The 18507-nt window shown below is 32.7% G+C and overlaps 2 protein-coding genes across 2 annotated transcripts; both read right to left on the bottom strand.

Annotated features, from left to right (window-relative positions):
* Positions 1-6240: 6240 nt before the first annotated feature.
* Positions 6241-10514, bottom strand: LOC105327903 (ficolin-2). Its single transcript, XM_066083333.1, has 5 exons — positions 10353-10514; positions 7991-8087; positions 7626-7790; positions 6578-6816; positions 6241-6258 (listed from the first exon to the last, which is right to left on the bottom strand). The coding sequence occupies exons 1-5, from the start codon at positions 10512-10514 to the stop codon at positions 6241-6243; spliced, it is 681 nt and encodes a 226-aa protein (XP_065939405.1).
* Positions 10515-15091: 4577 nt separating this feature from the next.
* LOC136275056 (uncharacterized) lies at positions 15092-17034 on the bottom strand. The gene is made up of 4 exons (XM_066083334.1): positions 16863-17034; positions 16214-16693; positions 15207-15730; positions 15092-15121 (listed from the first exon to the last, which is right to left on the bottom strand). The coding sequence occupies exons 1-4, from the start codon at positions 17032-17034 to the stop codon at positions 15092-15094; spliced, it is 1206 nt and encodes a 401-aa protein (XP_065939406.1).
* Between the last annotated feature and the right edge of the window lie 1473 nt (positions 17035-18507).

Consider the following 18507-nt stretch of genomic DNA (forward strand, 5'->3'; position numbering starts at 1 on the left):
ATAAGATAAAGACAATAACTGTTGACTTTAAATGACTTTTAACCTTAAAATTACTAGATTCCTCTTACGGTAATCTGAAATGATATGAAACGCAGAAGGCTTTTCGAGTTATCGTTCCAAACGTTCAAAGAATGTTCAAAGAAATAAAAGTGTAACACTCAGACAGTGACAAAATTACAGACGGAATAGGAGATGGAACATGGATGGACGACCAGATAGACCTAAATCATATCTTCCTCTCTTTCATGGCAATACATTTATACTGATTTACTGTGGGTTTTTTTTATTTTAATACATCTTCTTAAATGATTAAATGTCTAAGATAATAGTTGACATCCAAATAAATAGCCACATGATTCCATCTGTAAGAACGTAGCAATGCCAAAAAAGACATTTTATACTACCTGTTTGTTTAACAATTTTGGCTATAATAAACTTGATATAAAAAGAAAAACATAAAATTTAATGTTTCTTTTGTAACAGTATTACTAGAATGTATTCTATTTGTTTGAATAGAAAAACATAAATTACTACAGTAAAATGTTAAGGTATTGTATAAAGTAAAATCACAATTTACATTATCTTTTGTCAAATACATACGATAATATTTAAAACAGCTGAAAAACAGAAAAATATCTGCACCTGTAGAAATACAATTTATCAATGGACACATTAATGAGAAGACAACTATGTTGGTCTGTTCAGACACAAATTAAGTAAACGCAAATTGAAAAATCAATACAACGTGTATCTAACCACATTGTTGGTTTTTGACTCTTTCGACACAATTTAACTGACACATCACAAAAGCGACGAAAAATGTTTATAGTTGTCAAAAACACGTTATAAAGGATAAAAATATTAATGTGAACATTAACCACTCAAGTACAATATTTGTTTTATGCAGGTAGTTTAAGTTCATTTAACACTTTATAAACAGTGGAGTGAGTGTAATCAGTAGGGTATTTATATATCCCTGATAAAACTTACTAGGTTAAACAGGTAATATAGAAACTCTATCGTAAACGAGGCCCAACTTTAATACCATTTCTGGTTCCACACACTTCATTTTGTCACCATACATTCTTCGAGTTACATTTTTTTTTCTTAAAAACCAATAAGTTTATTTATGTCTTTTTTTGATTCATTTACCATTTGTATTATCAGCAAAAATTATCAGTATTTGCGCGGAGACGATCTCAATAAGAGAAATAAATTGTATTACATACATGCATTTTGTAAACAATTAAAACCGCTAATTTTTTTCTAAGGTACTAAATCTGAACACCATTTTGATTGGTCGAAAAATCGATAGATTGAACTATAAATTAAAGGAGAACGATTTGAAACGTACTTTTTAAAATATCTACATATACCTGATACAATGTATTCCTTTGTCGTATCATACGTATCTACAGTATTTACATACACATACCTACAAGAACATGTATAATGCCATGGGTCTTTCTAAACATAAAAATACATTTTCATTTCTGAAGGTTTACTGGTCAACCGAAATTTCATAACATTTATTTTAGAATACTTTTCAATAAGAAGTCTTTGAAATGAATTAGGGTTACTCAAAGATTACATGTACTTAAATTACAATTTGTTGAAAGATGATGAATCTATATACGTTTTAAGTGTTCTGTATTTGTCGACCTTCCTGTGCCAACATTTACACATAATGAGACAAAACATTGAACACATATCAAACAATACAAAATCATATTTTTATTGCGACTGTTCGACCACAGAAACTCATGCTATTGATTCATTTTAAAATTGAGAAAGCCAGTTGTAAAATCGACATGATTAACCGATTGGTGTTAGGATGTTGTGTTAAGATAATTGTTGTTTTTTTCTCGAACTGAAATGTCACATTTTCATTGGTTAAAACATAGCACATGGTTGCCTCATATAAATTATGTCTATGTTCGGTGAGAATTAATATTAGGCGATATGGCCGTCATTGGCAGACGGTCAGCCTACTCATTTCGATATTCGATATAATACAGAAACCGCATGCATGCCGTAAGTTCTTAAAATATTTGGAGTAGTTGCTCTTTGTAATTCTTTAAAATTAGAGAAGTTGAATATTCACGACACATTATTGTGTCCAGAGCAGAACAAAATGGCAGCATCGAAATTTGCTCGAACTTGTGCAGAGGATCAAAGGGAGAAAACGTTTAAAATTCAAACGCAACAAAACATTGAAATTAAACATGGGTTAAACGATGATGTTTAAAGAGTATTTGAAAGGTTATAAGTGTTTAAATGAATTAAATTTTACAAGATGTAAGGCATCTTGTACATGGTTTTATGTAGATCATCGCTTTTTGTGAAAAAAATATGCCACTTGATAGTCCTCTGGAAAACTACACACTTATTAGGTTTGTTACTGATTGACTACAGAAATATATTGGGTTGATCAATCTCAATCTCAATCTTCGTCTCGCCATCTATGAGATCGATCAACCCAATATATTTCTGTAGTCAATCAGTAACAAACCTAATAAGTAATAATAGTAAACATACCGGATTTGTGTTCTTCTATTCATCCAAAGAAGTCTTTCTTTTTTCTTTTTACATTTTTTTTTAGAATTTAGATCATTTATTTTGAGATAAAATGCATTTATTATGTCCGTCGTGGTCCTATTGAAGTTAATCTATCCTACATTTATAATTGTTCTACCTGTTGGCTCGATGGACATCAGAGAATAGAAGTGACCCACCTGCGGTTAACGTGTTATCAATAAGCATCCCTCTAGCTGTAGAGGCAGAAGGCCCCTCTGCTCTTATGTAACAATGATTAACGTTGACTAAAATCGCCTACTTCTTTACTACATTAATATTAAACACTATATATTACAAAGCTACATCTTAATTTCATTATATTTATCAGTTTTGATAGCCTTAGTTGTAAAATACTTATTACTGAATACTCATAGTAGTTTGATTCATAATCAATTTAATAGCAAACGAAATATTGATATTTCGACCAAAAAATGCATCCATGCATCTGTGTACAATCTTTAAGCCTTACTAAATACAAAATAAAAGTGTGCTCCTTTCAAGGTTACTTTTGATGAAAATCCTTTCGAATGGTTTTTTTATATTTCATTTCTTCTCTTAAATTAATTTGTTAAACTTTTTAATAAATGACATGGAACAAACAATAGAAATGCCGTTTATTAGGATGATGTCAGAATATAAATAATGATTTATTTCTTTATGTAGTGAATAAACATATTTTTAGTATGTAGTAAAACCTTAAGTCTTATTACATGTATTAATTGTTTATGAATGAAAAATAAATCAAAGGTCCCATAATATAGATAAAATATTTTTTTTATGAATCTTAAAATCAATAAATTAATAAAACAGAATTATATAACTTTCATTATATCGTATTAAATATGTGTTTATCATTCTCTGCAACATAATTTTATGTGAGGTACAAAAGTTGTATATTGTTCTTTTTTAAAATATAAATAATATACACTTTGATATACGTTTGAATAAATCAAAAAATATCATCAAATATATATTTTTTTAAGGTTATATATGGCATACCAAACATTGCAATATTCGATCTTTTTGTATTGTATAAACATTCATTGGGTTTGTATAATTTTCTATTTGTATTCTATAATTTTCCATTTGAATTGTATAAATATTCATTTGTATTGTATAAATTTCCGTTTGTATTATATAATTTTCCATTTGTATTTTATAATTTTCCATTTGTATTGTATAATTTCCATTTGTATTCTATAACTTTCTATTTGTATTGTATAATTTTCCATTCGTATTTTATAATTTTTATTTGTATTCTATGATCTTTCATTTGTATTGTATAATTTGTCATTTGTGATGCACAATTATAGAATACCAATAGAAAATTATACAATTACATGTTACATAAATAAAATTAACAACTAAAACATAAAGTAAAAAATATTAAATAAGTAAGTGCGATTTCATGTCATTGATGCAAGAATAATATTATTTTTTCTGTATTGTATTCCTTAACAACCAACAATACTTCTCTGCAGTGGCACGCCTCACCTTAGTTGTAACCTAATTTTTAAAATATGTGACGTGTTGATATGCCAAATTTGTAATTATTATTCCAAGTGTTTTTATAGACATCAACAATATTTACACACATTTACCTACATGTTTTCCCAATCAAAACATGTATAATTAACGTCGTTTTAAAGACAACCGTACGGCCCGTTTTTTATTTTATAAAAGAAAAAAAATATTTTAAACATCAATCACATTTATAGATATTTCATTTATTGATTTCAAAAATGAGTAATATTTTGATTTTTTAATTACAAGGAAAGTCTAGTTATCTGAAATGATATACAGAGAAAGCGCAAATTTTTATAGATAAATGAAGACAGATTATTTTGTTCTACATGAATACTAACTAAACCTAAAAAGTACCTATTACTACATTAGACCAGTACAAATGCTTAATATTACTACATAAGTGCAAGTATATATTTATTAACTACATATTAACTACAGTCTTTAAAATGAGACAGTTTTTAAAAAAAACAACACCTAAATGGTTACGCAATCACTTTTCCTTGTTAATTAAAGAAGTTATATGCGGTTTTGTCGTCATGTTTACACTTACTGAACACAAACATTACGAAAGTTACAAAAATAAAAAACAATTGAAAATAACATCCTTTGTTGCACAAGTCTGACTATAGGATCCTCAAAGCTACAATGTTTATTTTAAAACTAAGAAAGTCAGCAGTAAAATACAATTTATTAACCAATTAGTGTAAGGATATTGTGTTTAAATACTCAAATATTATACATATCACGTTCGTGATTTCAGTATTTCTGTTTGTCCTATACTCGGCACTAAATGGGCTCAATCATTAAAAGCTTAGCTTTAAATGATAAATATACATTCTAGCAATACATATACAAAAGAAAATATGTATGTTTACATGCTAGTTTGTTTGATATCACCTCTCAGACGGGTGTACCCCCTTGCGAAAATTATTGACAATTATGAAATTGCCAGACGTCCGTTTTTCCTAAAAATAATTACCAATTTTGGGAAAATTAGAACTGAACAAACAAAATAGAGTATAAATATTTATTTAAGCCATATATCATCAATAATTTTGCGCAAATTTTTTAAGTACGCTTTATGGACCTGATATATCAAAATAAAATACAAAAAATGCAATGCTAGTATCGCGTTTGGTATTTTTTTTTACTATTTTAATGACTCAAACTTAAATTCATGGTGTTTATTCTATAGATTGACATCTTAGAAAAAAGATTTAGTAAAATAAATTATATGTTGACGGATTACTTTTCACGCTATAAGCTCTAAACCAAGTAGACCCTAACGGAAAAAATCCGTAAACATCACATTTTGCTACAGTTTTCTGCCTAGATCTCTCAACAATGTTAGATATCATTCAAACATTAATTAATTGACGATTGATTAAATTCGAAATAGCTTCTCTCTCTAAATTTAAACCGGTTTTAGTAAAAGAGAAAGATTTTTTTTTTTGGGGGGGGGGGGGGGGGGGGGAGTCAAAACAAAGAAGATATAAGCATATCTGAGATCCTGGTTAATCAGAAACTTCGTTTTTCATTTTACTTTAACAGAATCGAGTTTCTCAACATTAATCATTTCTATCTCTCATAGAATACATATATTACCGTTCTAATTGCTTATCATTGCCATTGTTTACAACAGCGATGTAGAGCAAAATCAATACCGGGTATCAAAAACGCTTTGTAAAAGTCGAACCAATATTGTAAAATCCGTATTATGACGTAGTGCGATACTCGGACTACTTAAAGAAACTTCTTTTTATTACATTGACATACCGTATATCAGATTTTTTTTACGCGTGTATCCAATTTCCGCTTTGTTCGCCACGATTTCCAGATCAAGGAAAATAAATCGGCGTAAATTTTATACAAAGTTTTGTTCTTGTTGTAATAGAGGTCTTTCTTTGCTTACAAAGTAAACAGGTAGGAAAAGTACCGTGAACTTTGTTCAATTAGTTTAGTTGGAGAGTAGAAATTGTTGGATCGGAGGAAAAGCGCCAGATTACAGATATGAAAACCACATTATTTATTAAATAATACATTAACTAGCTAATTGAAGTAGTAACGTTCCTAGCGGGAATCGATGTCAAGTTATCCCGAGCTACTTGCATATATAACGCTACATTTTCTTTTGATCTATGATTGTTTGCGTCTCTGAAAATAATTATCGGTAATTATTTTACTGTACAAAAATCGTTTAAATAGTATCGCACGATTTTTTCATTAGTAAGAGTAACAATTTGGATACTTTTCCCCCTTAAACAATCGTGAATTATTTTTTCATTATGATTTTAAAAAAGTGAAAATTTGATTCGCGTAAATTTTATATACTGTTCTAGGTTCTGATCGCAAAAAAACATGACGCGGAAAAAACCTGATATACGGTTTTATATAAAGCAAAACAACACAAAGACAAAATGTCAATCCGGGTTCGATCGAAGTGAAACTATTTTTGATTCGATATTCTTCGTACCATAAGCCGAGTTGATTTCAGCGAGTAATACTGACCCCTCCACGGTTTATAAACTATCCCCATAGCGAAGGTGGGTGTGTTTCCAGCCAGGTAAACACCATTAGGGTTAGCACAGTGGCACTCTTTGTGCCACCAACCTGATTGGTACAATTCGGCACAATTACCTTGTAACCATTTATCGTTGTCTTGGTCCTTTGTGGAAAACATCATGTTGTTGATACTTGCACCGAAACAATCATCTACAAGGGAAATCGCACACATGGAGCTTCAAAAGACTTTTAAGTTTGAAACAGACAAGAGAGACAAATGGTCCCTGTGTTCGGCATTACAACAATATTCAGCTTTGATTTAAGTTGTTTACAACATATATGTATCTACATGTGATTATACAGGAGTTTTAAAAATGCAACATTTCGTATTGTTTAAAGTATAAGAAGATTTATTTTCAAAAAACAAATAATTCTGCGTCCAAACTTAAAACTCATATAGTATATTTTGACTTTCAACGATATCAACGATATCTAAATTTTAAAATAAAACTCACATGGTCATCTTTTAAAAATAGATATCTTTCATATATGTGCTTTTGAAAATGTGATTCTCTCTAACCTTCGTAATTCATAATTTTGGATAAAATGAAACATCATTATGGTTTATTAGCTTCCTTAATATTTCAATAAACAAATTTATCAAAACTGAAGCGAAGCAAATTTTTCGAACGAAAAAAAATAAAGCAGTATTTTTTAGAATTTTATTTTGCCACAAAACCTGCTTGTACATGTATGATAAATCTGCATATAACTTAAACTTTTATTATAAATAAGATTCTAAAAAAACCATTAAGCTTTGTCAGAAGGAAGATTTCTCTTCTAAAAAATATATAGCAGATCAATTTTAACTAAGTACGACAATAATTCAATTTTGCTTTACTTTAGGTTTCTTAGCGGTTTTCCCCAGAAATGTAAAAACCATTTTTTTTGTAAGTTTAGTGGAAAAAATATTTTAAAATAATTTCACCATAAAAATTTAAACTCAAAGAAATTCTTACCAACATTACCCGAGTACCCATGTAATGTAACACTATAGTTCGATGTCTCGTTTCCTACGTTAAAACTGCTGTACTTGACGTAACGTGTCTGGTTTTCAAAGTCTGCCATGTCCATCCGCATCTCATACGTCCCCTGACGTAGCAGATAATGGAGGATGTCGTTACCTGTAAATGAATATTTCAGTTTATAAAAGTACATTCTTAAATCATAATATTACCACGTTAAATATGTATATAAACTATTCAATAGAATAAAAAAGGCAACTCAAACATATTTTCTTATTGTTTGTGTTCGGTTCATATTGTAAAAAGTGATAAAAGTGTGTCTGTAAAAAGAGCAGAACATGAAATAAAAGATTTTCTACCTAGCCAGAACTCATTTCTCAGATCTCCAAATCCCGTCTTGTATTCTTTCCAATTACGAATAAAATCTTCTGATCCATCTTGTCGCCGTTGAAACACCTAATTGTTTATAATATTCTACTTAACTAGTTGTCTCATCAGCATTTTTGTTTGGCATTTTAAACATAAAACCGTTAACACTTTGCTCAAAATCAAAATCATTTGCTTTTAAAATAATTATTTGGAACACTAATTTTTTAAAATGTAATAAATAAAAGCACTTTTGTGATAAACATGTATTTTCATTTTATAATCTTATCTCAAAAAATTAATCACAATTCAAAAGAAAAACCCTTTTATATCAATAAACGCTTTATCATTGTCATTTAAGAATCTTGGTTTTAATAGCAATAAGAGATACCAAAAAACTTTTGTAGAACATATAACAGTTTAAAGTGAATTATCTGAATGATCATACAAATAGTTCATAAACAATTTAAAAGTCATTTACCGTCCATCCACCGCCATCTATAACCATTTCACAAAAGACGTTCACGTAATCTTTCACTGGAAGTTTCACCCTATATATGCCACTTATTAAAGTTGGTTCCTGATTACGGTATGCTATGCAGTCAGTGGGTGGAATAGTATCTGGTGAAACATATTTAATCATATCAAAGGCTAAATTATTTAAATAAACCAGAAGATATCCTGCGATATTAAAATGATGAACCATTATATATATATATATATATATATATATATATATATATATATATATATATATATATATATATATATATATATATATATATATATATATATATGATTCATTTTCGATTTTACTGCTTGTAATTTTTTTCTTAATTGTTTTCTTAACATATTTTTTTAAATTGAAATAAAAAAAATGCATAGCTGGATAATTAGATGGATAAAAATTTCGGATGATATACACATGTACATGTACATCTTTTTGTTGCAGCTGAGTGGGGAATGATAACAATGAATTATTTTAAACCATTTAGATGGGTATTTAGGACGTTATATCTCCAAATTTTGGTGTTTTTTAGGTCAAATTTCAATACAATTTTTACTACTGTCCCAAATACGAATTTCAGATAAAATACTGATTTCAAAAAAATTTGGGGAAGGTAGTCACCTCCACTCCCCCAATTAAACTTCCTCCCTGTTTAATGCATACAGCATTTATTCATACAGTTACAAATTAATGTCTAAGTTTAACAACCAAACTGTCGTGGTATAAAAATGTATGAAATTAAAAAACGCTAGTGTATGCATATTAATTTGAATTTATCAACCAAAGTTATTATATTTAAAGTATCTCCCTAATGGTTAACTCGTCCATGGTGTAAATTAGTCAAACCGCGTTCCTGGACACCCCGGTGTGGAAAATAAATTCTTTCGATCAAAACTTAAATCGGATCAAATTGGTCCATTTTATTTATTTACTTTTTTGTATTAACCAAAGATGTCCCATCCAAGGTACATCTGCCGTCGATACATAATGAACTCGTCCTATACGTTTCGGCAAGACGGTAATTAGTCAAACCGCGTTCTTGGTTACCTTCTACTATTCCATTCGTTCACAAGCAGTCACGCTTCGCTAGCTTCTATCAATCAAAACTAAATTCGCGCATTTAAGAAACGAATTGCCTTATATCTTCAGCATTTGTCAAATCTTAACTTCTACGTATAATCCATATTACGCTGGTGTATGCATTTTTTTTAGTTAATTTGCAAAAAGTCTTAATTCATAAGTACTGTTAAGAGGAGAAGGTTTTGATATACGCCCTACTTCTTAAAATAGAAAGTGTCTGATAATTTACATGTAGTATTAAATATTCTTTGTATTAGTTTTTTTTTTTTACTAACGAAAAACTAAATCATCATTAATTTTTATACAATTTTGATTGATATCGATGTCTGTATACCTTTGACACAGTAAGTCTGGTTGCTTGAAAGAGTAACACATTTTTCACTTGATGAGCAAGATACACATCTATTGGTCCAATCCTAAAAAGTGCAAATTAATATCAGAAGGGTCTATTGTTTTTGAATACCCGTACATTAAACCTTTTTTATCATTTTGTCCAAAAAAATTTAACTTAAGCAAATGGATAAAAAACGAATCTATTGTTTTGATTACCCATACAATTAAACTCTTCTTTTCTCATTTTGTTAGAATCATTTTAATTTAAGGGGTGAAGTTAACGTATCTTTAAGGATTGTCTCATTTAGTGTATTCATATTTTAAACCTAATATGGATGAGGTTAATATATTTGTTTTCAAACTTTAAAAAAGATTTCATAGCAATCCAAATAAGGATTACATATATTATCAAATAGACAAAAGCAAAAACTTACTTGGTCGAGTTCCAATCTAACATAATCAGAGTTTGGCTCAACTTCCTCTGTGTCAGATACCAGTTCACACAGCAAGTGTTGTTTCCGGTAGTTCACTCCACGACACAGCCTCGGTCTATCCCGACATTCCCGGACACACTGCTGCTGACCCACCATCCCCATCACCCGGACAATGGGACCCAGGAATCTTTCCCCGGGAACACCTGGGTAACTTTGGTCTATAGCCTCACATATAAAACATAATCTGAGTACGAAAATCAGACGGAAGAAAATTGTTATAGGTGTAATTTGCATGGTGATCATTGTTTAAAGTATGAACAAAGGCCTAATGAAAGAAAGTTCAGAGAAGTCCTATCTTTAAATCGTTTTTACGGAAATTTATTATTCATTGACATCTTAGAAGACATAATTATACAGCAATATCTCACATCAATAAAATCAAGGAAATAAATTTCTATCGTAATTTCAGACCATAAACTAATTATCCACAAATGTGAAATCGATAAAAAAAACAAGGGTCTTGCTTTATAATTCATTAGAGAGGGTTGTTTTGTTTTTTTTTACACAAATTCAATTTCTTTCACATAATTTTCAAACTCACACTTATCATTTTTGTGTCATATTTGAAAAACGACAGACATGATTGATATTACCTGCAAAAGTCCAAAACGTTTTCCTTTCGCTAAGAAATTAGTCGAACCGTAATTTTGAACATCTGCTTTTGATTATGAAAAGAATTGGGAGATGAGTACAAAAAAGCAGCATATTTATAATAGAAACTAAGAAAGTGCAAGAAAAAACTGAACCGCGTTATTAAGCCTGTAATTATTGAACTTCATAGTCTTAACATTTGAACAAATTGTATCTCAATGTCCCAAAAATTAAAGATTAATGACCTATCCAAGGAATTTAATTGTTAAACAACTAAAGCCTCTCCATAGTGTAGATTAAACTAAAACACATGTGTATATATTCTTTAGGAACCTACAATCATTTTCTTAATACCTTTCTAAAAAGTATAACGCGATTTAACCAAAACTACTGTGGAGTCATTTCAAATCGTGGGGGCCAATTTTCGTTGATTGTTGGATTTTGCTTATTTGTGGGGATGTAATTTTGTGGATATGTTGGTTTTCAGTTTTAGTAAGAAAAGTTACTCTTTCAAAACTTGTTTTCTGGAGGACGTAAATTCGTGGGGGGGGGGGGGGGGGAGGGCTACCCACGAAAACCACGAAAATTGAGCCCCCACAAATTCTAATGATTCCACAGTATGCAGGGAATCCTCTACAGTTTGTCGTTTGCGAGATAATGCAGGAAACAGCTCAAACAAAGCTCGTTGCATAGACAGGCAAGTCTTTTGTTGCTGCTGAAAATCAAATAAAAAAGTTGTTACATTATAGGAATTAAAAAATGATATTTTGGCATTATCATACCATAATAGCAACAATTAAACGCTTAGTTTGTGCCAGACCTTGATTGAAAAACGTAGAAAAATGTGACAGATCAATTCGAAAAAGTACATGTACAGGAAATTTTTAATCGACAAAAAGTTTTTTTTTTTAATTTATTGAAAGACAAACACATGATTACGGTACAATTAATAAACAATTATTAGTGGAAAATTAATGAAAATGTGTGCAAAATCCAATTACCCTATTATCTTTGGTTGAACGGAAAATGGTATTATAATAGTTATATCAAATATTTCTGCCGCATTAAGACAGACCAGTCAAAAACAAAATTTTGTAGACCACATTGTTAATTTGTGTTTCTTTTTTATAGTTCAGAAGAAAACGTCACTGAGATGGTGAAAATTTAAAAAAGGCTTGATTATAAGTGGATCCACCTTTCGAAGTTCAATGCTTTGACCATACCTCTCAATGTGAAAAAAGGTCACTTCAAAGTCTTAATGGGAATGGGCCATGCATGTGCGAAAAGCCGGGTACAACATGTTTAACGCAATTCTTTCGCAGAAGAATGCACAGGTGCTTGAGGACAGGATCGACCCCCCTTCCTCCATCACCACACTCCAAGTATCTAGATCCCCGGGACTCTACTTTTTTTTCCTAAAATTATCTTTTTTGACATATTTATAATACCGAGCACAGTGAAAGGCGGGCGAAGGTTCACGTATATATAAGAAAATCAGTAAAAGAAAGAGAGTTGAATCAGGGGTTCTATGAGCTAAAAGAATTTTCTTTTAGCCTTCGGCCCCGCCATACTGGTCGCCATTTTGTTTTTAAAAAATCAGTTTAATCATTAATTGATTAGCACTTATCGATGTTATTGCCCCTAAACTCGATCAAAAAACTTTTTGATGTTTCAATTTAAGGTAATTCAAATTTACAAAAATTAAAATGAAATCAAGATAAGTTTCAATAGTGCTTTAATCAAGAAACACGACTAGTTTTACGTATGTCTTATCAAATTTCTAAAAGGAGAATAAAAACATTAACATCAAGGAGCGGACCTTTTAGATACTGTACGTATAAAGTATTAAAATTTTATTACTGGTAGTCAAAATATGAATTAAATTGATAAACAATGAAAGAAGAATTATTTTTGTCGGAATTACGTAACTCTCTTCGGTTATTTCCAAAGACAAAACTTGTACGTTTTACGCAGGAAATGACGTCGGAATGTAGACTAAACACGCGACGTTTAGTTTAACCTTGGCTAATGATGTGAGTTCGCGGATCCTACTGTGTGCGTTTCGAATAAATTGTACAAAAATCAAACTGCACTGTGTTAAATCTGCGCTCTGTCCAACGGTCACACCGTTTACATAATATAATGTATACATTCATTCCACAAAATTACTTAAAACATGCAAACATTTTGAAAAAAAAAAATCATATCCCCTCTATATATAATACAAAAAGGTTGCCAACTTCGTCTGCCAGCTAAAAGGTACCGCCCATGCATATTTATTGAAATAGTCTCGTTCAACCAGACGCTCGGCTGTCTCCGTAAATCTCCGACGAGCAGAGAGTCTGGTAAAGCGTCACGTTAATGTAACAGGTTTATCCGTTGATGTAAAGAAGAAATCAACACTCCTGTTAGGGTTCGAATAACGGGCTTTTATTATCATCACCAGTTATATAAATAGATTGATTTGACCCTGTAAAAACAATATAACAAGTATGAATATACGGCATAAAACACATGAACTTCAAGTAATTACGTATTGATGTACAATCAATGTATTGAAGTAATTTAACTTTATAAAGGGAGATAACTCATATAAGTAAACTACAATTTACATAGTATCTCCTTTATATCAATTTACATGCATTTACATTTCAGTTATAAAACCATTGCTATAATTATGTAATGCATATAATACATTAATCTGATATTCCAAGCATATGAACATACACATACCATTCTATGGGAATAGGCCCCATGTACAAGTTGAACCAAGTTCAATTCGACTCAATGGTTGCAAGGTATATGTGCATTCTGTAATTAATTATACAACTATTACACTATCATAAAAGTAGTTTTAATTAAAACACATCTAAGGAGACTTCAGTTATAACTATTTTAACTTTAACTTATTATTTCAAAAGTCTCTCTCTCACTATTCATTCAATCAGAGAAAAGTGCAAAAGAATTATAAATATGATTAAATACTGATTTGACATTTAGTAGGAATATTATAAATGATATTAATATTAGTAATATTAGATTAACTTACCAAGAAGAGATGTAATTTGTCAAAAACGTCTGTACACCTTTATTACAGTCCGCTCTCTTCAAACTCTTGACAAAGATTAAACTAAAACCCAAAGAACTTTTGGAGGGAAATCGACCAACCAATAGACAAACAAGAAACAAACTAAAACACCAATGAGATTAAAAGACACAACTTAACTTTGACCAAAATATAATCACTGCCCTAAAGGCAACTCTGGACCTTTCTACAAATTAAGTTGTCACGAATGAATGCACACTAATGTATTTCAAGATCAATAAAATAATTATAGAATCCAATATATATGCATTCAAAAAATCATGAAAATATCAAAATGAAATGATGCATATGTAATATACATGTTCTTGTAATTAAATCATAAAATATGAGACTGCTACATTCTCCCCCCGGTGCAAGAATGGCGTCCGCGCCATTGACCAAACCTGAGAATGTAACTAACATAACTGGAGAAAAAAAAATGGCAGCATAAAATAAAGTTAAACACTACTTGCCTGTGATGATGGTAACAAGGGCTTTTGCAGAATCTTTATCAATTTTGTCGAATACTCCGGTTGTTGCAAGTGTTTGCAGGTAATTAGCTCTTTGAAGCCATTCCGGAGGCTGCACTTGCTGGGACATTACGTAATCTTTTGTCCACTTTGGCCTGACTCGGTTTCTTGATGACACTCTCTGTGTTGTCTTTGGGGGAGTGGAATCTTCTTCGGAGTCTGATTCTGTCTCCTCAACAGAAGAATCTCTCACAGACTCTGTTTCCTCGACAGAGGAAACTTCTGGATGATCTTCTGGATCAAGGTTATGAAGCGTTTCATGAACATCTTGATCTTCCTCGTCAACTACTGACTCTGAACCTTGGTCATCTTCATCAGTTTTATCACTGATGGACAATGGAGCGTCCTCCACATTCTGGTCTCTTTGAGTCTTGGTACCGGTACCTATAACATAATACTCAGATTCATCATCATCATCTACATCCTTTGAACTGGTGATATGGACTGATTGTCCGGACATGTATCCTTTCGCTTCACTCTAGTTCTTGGTGCTGGCATTGGTACTGGAGATGGAACCCTTGTTCCAATGGGGAGAAGTAAATTACGATGGAGAGTCTTGCATCTCCCTTCCCCATCTTCCCTACTTACCTTATATACAGGAATACCAGTGATAGGTTGACTTATGACTATGTAGGGATGATCCTCCCAACGGTCAGCGATCTTATGCTTCCCGTCATATGCAACCACCTTCACTAGTACCCTGTCTCCAGTACCAAGCGAAACTCCCTTTGTCTTCGAGTCATATATGGCCTTGTTCCTCGATTGACAAATCTTTGTTGCTGTACCAGCGATGGTGTAGGCAAACTTCAATCGCTCTTTCAGGTTTTTCACATAACTGGAAATACTCTTATTCCTCTCACCATTGTCCAACCCAAACACTAAATCAGCTGGCAAATTTGGTTCTCTGCCAAACATGAGATAAAAAGGCGAGAATCCAGTTGTGTCATGTTTGGTGGCATTGTACGCATGGATCAATGGGCCAATGTATGATTTCCAGTTGGACTTCTGTTCGGGCTCAAGTGTACCAAGCATGGAAATGAGAGTTCTGTTGAACCTTTCAGTTACACCGTTGCCCATAGGGTGGTATGGTGTGGTTCTGGACTTACTAATACCTGTAATTAAACATAATTCTTGAATAAGTTTACTTGAAAAATTTGTGCCTTGGTCAGAATGTATTTTTCTTGGAAGTCCATAAGGGATAATGAAGTGATTTAATAATGCATCTGCTGTGGTCTTGGCAGTCTGGTTTTTAGTTGGTACAGCTACTGCAAATTTGGTAAAATGGTCTGTGATAACTAATATGTTCTGAATTCCACCCTTGGCTGGTTCTAATGTCAAAAAATCCACACATACAAGTTCAAGAGGTTGAGTAGTTGATATGTTGACCAGTGACGCACGTTGGTTGTTGGGTGTTTTAAACTTCAAGCACCTGTCACACTGATCAACCCAATTGGAAATGTCTTTGCGCATTCTTGGCCAATAGAATCTGTCCATCACCAATGCTGTAGTCCTTTCCCTACCAGGATGTCCCATCCTATCATGGAGAAATTCCAATATTGTAGAAACAACTTCTGATGAAACTACAACTTGCTCACGTTCTCCTCCTTCAACATTGGTGACTCTAACTAACAGATCATCTACAACTCTCAACTTCTTGAAGTTCCTATAAAAAATCGTGTCATAGTCTGTAGTTATGGTATCTCTTTTTGGTCTGCTACCATTGCTAACATACCCTTTCCAAGTAGATATAATGGCATCGCGCTGCTGCACATCATGCAGATCAATGCGTGGGTATGCGTCAGTATCCGTAAGCTGTATCTGGTCACAGAATGCTGGTGTCACTGGTAATGACTCAATCAATGGATGGCCTTGCTGTAAGTTACAAATAGCCTTAACAGTATCACAATCAATAATCTCTGGTACTCGAGACAAACCATCAGCATCTGAGTTGGACTTACCTGGTTCATAAGTGATTGTGAAATTGTATGCAGATAGAGCTGCAATCCAGCGATGACCAGTGGCGTCTAATTTAGCTGATGTAAGGACATATGTTAAGGGGTTATTGTCCGTAAATACTGAAAAAGTTTGTCCCATAAGATAATCGGAAAACTTTTCAGTAATGGCCCATTTCAGAGCAAGGAACTCCAACTTATGAGTTGGATAGTTCCGTTCGGACTTTGTCAATCCTCGGCTTGCGTAGGCTATGACCCTGCTTCTGGTAAAGAACAGCACCTAAACCTGTACCACATGCATCTGTATGAAGCTCAAACGACTTCGAGAAGTCCGGGTACCCAAGAATAGGCGGAGAAGTGAGCTTGTCCTTCAAGACGTTAAATGCTCTCTCCTGATCTTGACCCCACTTCCAACTGGCATGCTGTTTGGTACTATGTCTTCGGTTCTTCTTCCCAGTAGCCATGACATCTATAAGTGGCCGGGCAATCTTAGAAAAATTCTCGATGAATTTTCTATAATAGCCTACGAAGCCTAGGAATGACCTAACCTCCTCTGGGTTCTTAGGTGTTGGCCATTTCCTTACTTTGTCAACTTTGTCAGGGTCAGCTTGAACGCCTTCTTCTGACACAATGTGACCAATGTATTTTACTCTATTCATAAGAAATGAGCATTTCTTGGGTGAAAGTTTCAACCCATATTGTCTAATTCGGTCAAAAATCTGTCTCAATCTAGCCAAATGCTCCTCAAAAGTTCTTCAAAATATAATCAGGTCGTCTAAATAAATATAACATATTTTCAAGTGCAGATCTCCTAGACACTCCTCTTGTAGACGCTGATAAGTAGCTGGAGCATTGGCCAGACCAAAACTCATCTTGTTGAACTCATAAAATCCGAGTGTACCCACGGTAAATGCAGTTCTTTCCTTATGCGACTCTTCTATCTCTATCTGGTGATACCCTGATTTCATATCAAGAACAGTAAAAAATCTGTTACCAGAGAGAGAGTCTAAGATCTCATCTACACGTGGAAGGGCGTAATTATCCTTGACTGTCCTGGAATTGAGTTGACGATAATCAATACAGAGACGTAAGGATCCATCGTGCTTCCTGACAAGAACTACATTTGAGGAAAATGGAGAGTGTGATGCACGTATCACTCCACTGGAAAGAAGTTCCTGTATGTTAGTTCTGACTTCGTCAATCATTGCTGGTGGGATCCTACGATACTTCTGTTTGAATGGTGTTGTATCGTACAACTCTATCCGGTGTTTCACCTTATCTGTTGTTCCTATGTCAGTCGAACTTGTAGAAAATATATCAGAATAATCTGATATCACGTCTTTACATTGATGCTCTTCCTCCTCTGTCACATCTGGAGAAATCTTGATCTTGTCATAGATGTTTTCCAAATCGAAAGTAATTGTGGAATCCACAGGCATCATGGTATTTAAAATCTGAACAGGCTGGAGTTCACACAATACTGCTCGTGGTGGCACTGCAACTGTCCTGGTGGTGACATTGCATATCTCCACAGGAACACATTCACTAGACTGGTAATCATAGAGTTGGAGAGATGGAGTGATATCTAAATCCGTATGGATGATGGATTTCCCTGTAGGTTGAAGCATAGCTAGGACCCTATGGTATGGTAGCTTCTTATCCATGTATCCATCTACAGTTACTCTTCCATTAGGTGGAATGATAAGTCTCTCTGTTGCAGCAGATTTTATAATACAAAGTCTGTTGCTGTGGCGTTGCAACTCTCTTTGTCTAAGTGCCATGCACCTAAATGACAGATACAATGGGGTATGCAAATTGGCTTCTTGTAAATATCTAGTGCCGAACTCGTCACGAGTTAAATCTATGAGGCGACTAATAATGTTAGTGCCAATGAGGACAGGTACTCTAGCATTGTAATTGCTGTTAGGTACTATTAA

The sequence above is a fragment of the Magallana gigas genome, chromosome 4, assembly GCF_963853765.1.
Source record: "Magallana gigas chromosome 4, xbMagGiga1.1, whole genome shotgun sequence".
Lineage (NCBI taxonomy): Eukaryota > Metazoa > Mollusca > Bivalvia > Ostreida > Ostreidae > Magallana > Magallana gigas.